Source organism: Triticum dicoccoides, chromosome 5B (genome assembly GCF_002162155.2).
Source record: "Triticum dicoccoides isolate Atlit2015 ecotype Zavitan chromosome 5B, WEW_v2.0, whole genome shotgun sequence".
In the NCBI taxonomy this organism is placed as follows: domain Eukaryota; kingdom Viridiplantae; phylum Streptophyta; class Magnoliopsida; order Poales; family Poaceae; genus Triticum; species Triticum dicoccoides.
In genome coordinates, this window is record NC_041389.1 from 676,288,634 (window position 1) to 676,295,651 (window position 7,018).

A 7,018-nucleotide genomic window follows, 5' to 3' on the forward strand; every position below is an offset into this window, starting at 1 on the left:
TCCATGGAGGCGCCGTCTTGGGAGGCTTGGGCGTTCGGGGGAGTTGCTATGGGTGAACGGCTTCGTGTGTCAGTTCCAGCAGCGGCAATGGTGTGGTGGTTGGCAGGAGGAGCGGCGTTCTAACCGCGTCAGATGCGTCTGGTAAGAGATGTCAAGTCATACCTGACCGACAAGTGCTACGCTGTGTCATGCCTAGTCGGCAGGTGCTACGCACGACAGATCTTTCAGAGTGTCCGCATCGGGATGGACGAGCGCAGAGCGGTGGAGCTGTCTGGCGTCATGGTGGCGTCGATGGTAGCTAGACCGTGCAAGGTAGATGCAACAGTACAGCTCTGAAGATGGTTTGGTGGCAGGTGGCTGCAGCGGCCTCATACCCGGCAGGCGTCCTGGTTGAGGAGTGAGCCGGACTGGTAGGTACCTTATACCCGGCAGGCGTCCTGGTTGGGACCTCAGGTCTTAGATGTTTAGGTTTGGCTGCGATGTCTGTTTGGTTTTAGGCCCAGACTATCAGCGCCCCTTCATCGATTGGATAGGTGTAGCGACAGTTGTTGCTGAGAAAGTGGCTTTAGTCTTGCTGTTGTATGTCTTTGTAAGGTCTTGTAAGAATAATTAATAAAGTGGCCGTATGCATCGCCCAGATGCAGAGGCCGGGAGTCATCCTCCTTTTCTAAAAAAAAAATGTCTGTGACCAGCAGCAGGAATTTGCCTGAGCGCCAGCTGATGGCGTTCTGGGCGCCTTTCCTGCTGCTGCATCTTGGCGGCCAGGACAACATCACCGCCTACTCCATCGAAGACAACCGGCTTTGGATGCGACACCTGCAGACTTTTGTTGTGCAGGTACTGGCAGCTGGCTATGTCCTTTACGAGTCCTCTGTCGTGGCTCACACGAGCTTGCTCCGTCGGTCTGCCATCCTCATGTTTGTGGTTGGTGTTACCAAGTACGGAGAGAGAGTATGGGCACTCAAGTGTGGTAGCAGCAGTCATCTATCGGGCAAGAATTATCAGAGTTTTGGCACGGTGGGTGTGCTACAGCGCGGGATATCTATCATGGTTCCAGGCCACAGTTACAGAGTGATGTCAGCTCACCTGCTAGTATGTTTCCCAATGCATTTGTTGAAGGGACCGTTACCTATTGTAGCATATGCAGTGGGGTTGGAGGATCGTGAGTGGAGTTCATTATGCAAGATGGCCGAGGTGCAGCTCTCCATCATGTACGAGGTCTTCTACAGCAAGGCCCCGGTGATCTACACTTGGTGCGGGCTCTGCATCCGTGTCATGTCGCCATTGGCCACTATCACCGCTTTCCTGTTGTTCCGTCGATTCAGTGAAGAAGATGATGACAACGAGTACAACAGAGTACATGTCGCTGTCACCTATGTTTTGCTGGCTGGCGCCGTCGTCCTGGAGGTCACATCATTGCTACGAGCCATGTTCTCCAGCTGGGCACAAGCGGGCATCTTCAAAATGGGTATTTCTATAGGGAATATGGAGGTTCTTTTTATGTATCTTCGGATTGTGGTTACCTTGCCCCGTAATCTCTGTTACTATGCAATGTCAAAGGCAGGAGTGCCAATAAGGTATTGGTCGGGCTCCATGGGGCAGCACAACCTTATCCACATGTGCACAAAGAGCAGGGACAGTCGGAGCAGCAAAATCGTGAGGTGGATGGGACGCGAGGACTTGTGGAACATGCTGGTTTACACTTCGTCCATTCCAGTCCCGGCAGATTTCAGCGAGTTGCTTCGGGAACAAATGTTGCAAAGTGTGGGCGTCAGCACAGAGAGCCCAGATCACATCCAGAACTCACGGGGCCAGGCGGCGCTGAAGAGGATGGGTATATCGCAAGAGGAACTGCTCAGCTGGAACGTGGACATCGAGCTGGATGAGAGCATCCTCGTGTGGCACATCGCCACTCATGTGTACCTCAGCTGGCACGATGTGAGATACTCGCCCAGGCCAGATCTTTTTAAGACGGTCGAGGTGCTCTCCAACTACATGGTTTTCCTGCTTGCCGCACGTCCGCACATGCTGCCCAACAATGCTAGTCGACAGAGGTATATTGAATTGTGCAACAAGGTGATCAATAATCTCAAGTATAACTCAGCAGAAGAGCTGGTCGCATTAATACGGCAGCGCGGGGAAGAGCTCAATAGTCCTGAGACTGCTCAGACATTGCAAGCTAAATCAACAATGGATAGCCATTCGCCTGATGAGACTACTGAAACATTGCAAGAGAATTTAACATTTGACAGAGCATCTCGACTTAGCGCGAAGCTGATAGGCATGGCGTCAGAGACACCTGCTATGGGTCCTTGCATGCTGGACCTCATCTCCGAGGTGTGGATGCAGATGCTGTGCTACACGAGCTACAGGTGCACACCAGATTCCCATGCCAGACAACTCAGCAACGGCGGAGAGATCACAACCATCGTTGCTATTCTGATTGAATACATGAAATCGAATATCTTCAACTTCAAGCACATTGGATCCACACCATCCGATGATGATCCGTAGGGTGCGACAGCCCAAGACCTTGGGAACTTTGCAACGCATGCAGACGGCCCATATACTGATCGGAACACATCTATGTGGGGTACAATTTTTTCGAGACGTTTTTTTTTTACCATACCCTGTATTACTACTAGCACAACGACTCACACACATGTGTGGGCAACACCTTTTATTGGATATGAATTTGTAGCAAGTTTAAGAAAGTGTTAATTCCTCTTTTTGCTCCTTGGTTTCAGCTTTATGACAAATTTTATTCTCTTTTGGAAAAATTCTCAACTTTTATGCCATATTGCCAAAGTTGTGCCACATTTTACCGAAAGTGCTATTCTGAGCTGGAGCACACCTGCTCTCGTTATCCAATCAATTCGTTCCCTTAAAGATTCGAGCTTCCTGCAGTATTTCAGTTTGTATATAGCATCGTATCTCTTCATTTTCACATCCCATGGCCCACATCTGCAGCGTCCCGGCTCAGATCGTAACTGATGATGAGAGCCATTGCATGACTTCCACCCCCGCTGCTGCTTGCGCACGGTTTCCCCCACCTGTTTGAGTTTACAGACAAACTGTTCAGTTCAGTGATTCAGTAACTCCCAAATGCCGAAGCACAAGGAAAAATCTCCAGCAGCAGCTACCTCGTTAGTAAGCGAAATATTCTGAATGTAAAAAAAAACATAGCATTACCATACAATCTGATCAAAATGCAGCAACTCAACACACATTAGTAACCCAAAACTGAAACAGGACAATGTGCAAAAGAACAAACCGAGATCATATTATCCAATCAAATCCCATTACAAAACGGGCATCCTGACAAAGTTCGTAATGATCTCAAAGTTTCCATCCCACAAATTCCTACATCCAATGACAAGGTGAGCAAAATGCAACAGCAATCAGCCATCAAGTCAAACCACATTCCGATGTTTGGTTTGGCACTGGTATCTGGATGCTTCAGAAGAATTTGGACAATTGTATATATAGAATCCAATAAAAAAAACCAGATTTATTTGTTCCTATTTTTTATTCTAAATTTACTCTTCTTCCTGGGTGCAGCAGAACAAGACTTCCGATCCAACCAGGGTTTTTATAAGTTTTTGGGCAAAATTCTATTCACAAGTGTTTCATGGCTAACAAACAATAGATCAGTACAGTTTCAAAATATCTCAAACTGACACAGAATTTAGAAAGCATTTTACTATGCATCATGTGCAAACAGCAAAACATCTCTTAAATAAAATTAAAGATATAACAGAATGCCAGAGCTTAGCTAATTCTAGAGTCCTGCAAATCAACTTCCCCGTCAGACTTGAATATTTCTATCATTTGCCACACCATTGTCTTGCAAAGAAACTTCCTTTTTCATTAACCTTGCCTATCCTGCTCATCTACCAAATACCAATACTTAAATAAGGCATAGAGATGTAGAATTAGCACTCTAATTACAGGGTAAATCACAATTAAGACTACATAATTAACGATCACAATTCCTGAATTTAACCGCTCTGGCTCCTAACAATACCAACTTAAGTCAACAAAACCAGAATCCCGAAGAAGAATTGATTCATGCCTTTCATGCTTAACAAATGATGTCATGCTGGACTACTGATAACTGAACGGCACCGTACAATCAAGAAAGTACCATCCCTCCTTACCCAACCACGATTTTTCAAAAGTACGAGTATTATCACTATCAATTGGTATTCATACTGCAACTTCATGAAGTGAATAAAGAATGTGCAACAGTAACATACATTCTGTGAAAAGAAAATCACTTTTCAATTCTTAGATAATCTGTCCATGATATAAGAGCAGTGAACACAGTGTGGACTATCAAATAATGAGATATGATGGTAAAGTAATAAAAACGCTGATATTGTCCACATAATTTCAGAAGAATGAACAATAAATATGCATGGACAGAACTATGATGATATTATTGTTCTCAAAGACATACCTACCCATAAAACTCGCAGGTTAGGTATGACAATGTATAAAGCCATGCAGTACAAGAAATAGTTTTCCATCAGTGTACCCATTGCAGGCATAATCACATTCTCCCAAGGATTCTCTGTGAAACCACTTATTGCTTTCTCAAGGGCGCTCGTGCGACCAGGACAAGGCGTCCTGCCGGGAGCGGCAGCTCCGATCCTCACCATGTAGACAAGATTATTATTCTCAATACCTATAGGTTGCCAAACATATGGAATCAAAAGCACCCAGTTTTTATCCAGTGCAGCAGATTTTTAGCACTGTTCCTCTGATCTAATCATTTTCCCATGAAAGGGATAAACATACACCCCAGGCCGACAAATACCCTCTTGGGACTAATTTTTATTTTTCTATTATGCTCTATCTTTACACTAAAATTCAGGACTGACTTCACTGTGTTATATTCATCAGAACAGAGAGCATAAACCAAACTAAATTGCTTCAAATATGGTGCTTTCAGATCATAAAGTCTCTACTCTGCATTTGAGATTAAACTTTTGCTCTTAGCGCTTGGATGTCATTCAAAATCATGCCCACAGATCTCACTGCTATGCAGATTTTTACAATGGTTAAAACATACTATGATGTACAGCTTAGTATGGTTTTCCCCAGCTGATTTCTGTTACACAATAGATGATGTATTTATCAACCATTCCAGGATTAGATCGACTATTCCAGTATAGATTCATTTATTTTGCTTTGTATGTAGTCTATAGTGCAATCTCTTAAAAGACTTCCATTTAGGAACGGAGGGAGTACAATTTTTGCAGTAAAAAGTGTAGTCACGGAAGGTTTTGGCACAAAAACGATCACCTTGTAGCGCGGCCGTTGGATCCTCTGCGGCGGTCGATCTGAACGGCGGAGGACGCGAGCCCCGCAACCCCATTGGCAATGGCGCTGTCGGCGCAGGCCGCCGTCGCCCCGCGTCTCCTCCTCCCTCCCTCGCGCCGGCTCACGTCGGCTCCGAGTCCGGCGCCTCCTCGCCTCCCTCTCCTCCGCTCTGGCCCCGGCCCCTGCTCCCCCCGGTCGACGCGGCGGGCGAGCGTGCGGGTCCGCGCGGGCGCCGGCGGCGGAGGCGGGCGGAGGAGGGAGTCCCCGCACGAGGTGCTCGGCGTGTCACCGTCGGCGTCGCCCGCCGAGATCAAGCGCGCGTACCGGCGCCTCGCGCTCAAGTACCACCCGGACGTCAGCAAGGAGGTGCGGTGCTCCCCTCCTCTTCCCATCCAAGCAACATGATTCAGCAGCAGAACAAGCTTCAGTACTGCTACCCCAATGGAGATTTTGCTGACCAACCTCCTGGCTCAATGCAGGCGGATGCTCAGGCGAAGTTCCTGAGGATCAAGCACGCCTACAACACGCTGATGAACTCGGAGGGCCGGTCCAAGCACGCCGAGGCAGAAGAGGAGTTCGATTGGCTCGGTACTGACATCTCATCTCATCTCTGCTCTTCTCTTCTCTTCTGCTCCAGCAAACTACATTTCATTCTAGCCAATTTTATGGGCATCTCATTGCAGTTTTCTGCCAAGAAACTGCTCGTAGATTCAAGGTTCCATTGCAGATTTCCTTCGTCGAATCTGCCGGTAGATAAGATTCTTATTCAGGTAGTATAAATAAGCGCGATTGATCGAAAAATTGTTCATTTGCTGACACGGCTCCCGTTCTCCTTTCTGCAGCGGCTATCATTGAAAGCATGGAAGCATTTCAGTTTCAGGACTCGGATGATGAGCTGGATTTCGACTGGAGACCTGAAGGCCTGTGGGAACATGTGTTTGCTTATTCTCTAATTTTATCCATGCTTATCTACGTTCTCATATAATGCACTTAGTGATGTTTGTTATATATACTTGGATGTTCTCACACTTCTAAGGATGTGTGCATTTGCGTCTCGAAAGCAAATCTTAAAAAATGCACACAAATTGGGGGAGCTCGATTTGTATGGCAATCATCTCGTTTTGATACATTGTTTTCGTAATTATCTCGTGCTATACTCGATGGTTTTGTGGTCGATCATCAAAAGGCGGAGATTGAAAGTGGGCCTCCATTACCCTAGTTGGAAGTGAAATCCACCTACGGTCACTGGATTCGTCCCCAAAATTGACATCGGTCCCCAAAATACGATGAAGATGAGAATGTGGGTACGACCGCCATTGTAGTGCACTCCATACCCTCCTCCTCCTTCACTGGCCTTTTTGACTCCCCCAATGAGAACATGCAAATCACTCATCGATGCTCATGGCTAAAGAGGTAATACCAAAGTTTGAATCCCTAAACCGCCTCTTCTCATCCAAAACAGTCCTAGTGAGAAATTGGAGGATGAGTGTGATGATGGTGTGGACGATGCTGAGGATGCCTCATTGACCTTTAGAAAAAACTCTTTGTGGAGAGGCTCTTGCTCATTTTCGCAATCTCTTGAACACTTGAGACCATATCAACTTCTACGTGAGCAGATCTTAGACGATCAGGAATCACTTGAGACCATATCAACTTCTATGTACTTGAGTTTGTATTCACCCGTAGATCA

General features: G+C 46.5%; 1 protein-coding gene across 1 annotated transcript; it reads left to right on the plus strand.

The window, feature by feature from the left end:
- The first annotated feature begins 5,388 nt into the window (after positions 1-5,388).
- LOC119306630 (chaperone protein dnaJ A7A, chloroplastic-like) lies at positions 5,389-6,417 on the plus strand. The gene is made up of 3 exons (XM_037582803.1): positions 5,389-5,694; positions 5,808-5,916; positions 6,171-6,417. Exons 1-3 carry the CDS (start codon positions 5,389-5,391, stop codon positions 6,311-6,313), a joined length of 558 nt encoding a protein of 185 aa, XP_037438700.1. The 3' UTR covers positions 6,314-6,417.
- Positions 6,418-7,018: the final 601 nt, after the last annotated feature.

Coding starts and splice junctions, on each gene's coding strand:
- LOC119306630 (XM_037582803.1), top strand. CDS start 5,389: ATGGCGCTGTCGGCGCAGGCCGCCGTCGCCCCGCGTCTCCTCCTCCCT. Junction 5,695..5,807: donor ACCCGGACGTCAGCAAGGAG/GTGCGGTGCTCC, acceptor GGCTCAATGCAG/GCGGATGCTCAGGCGAAGTT. Junction 5,917..6,170: donor AGAGGAGTTCGATTGGCTCG/GTACTGACATCT, acceptor TCCTTTCTGCAG/CGGCTATCATTGAAAGCATG.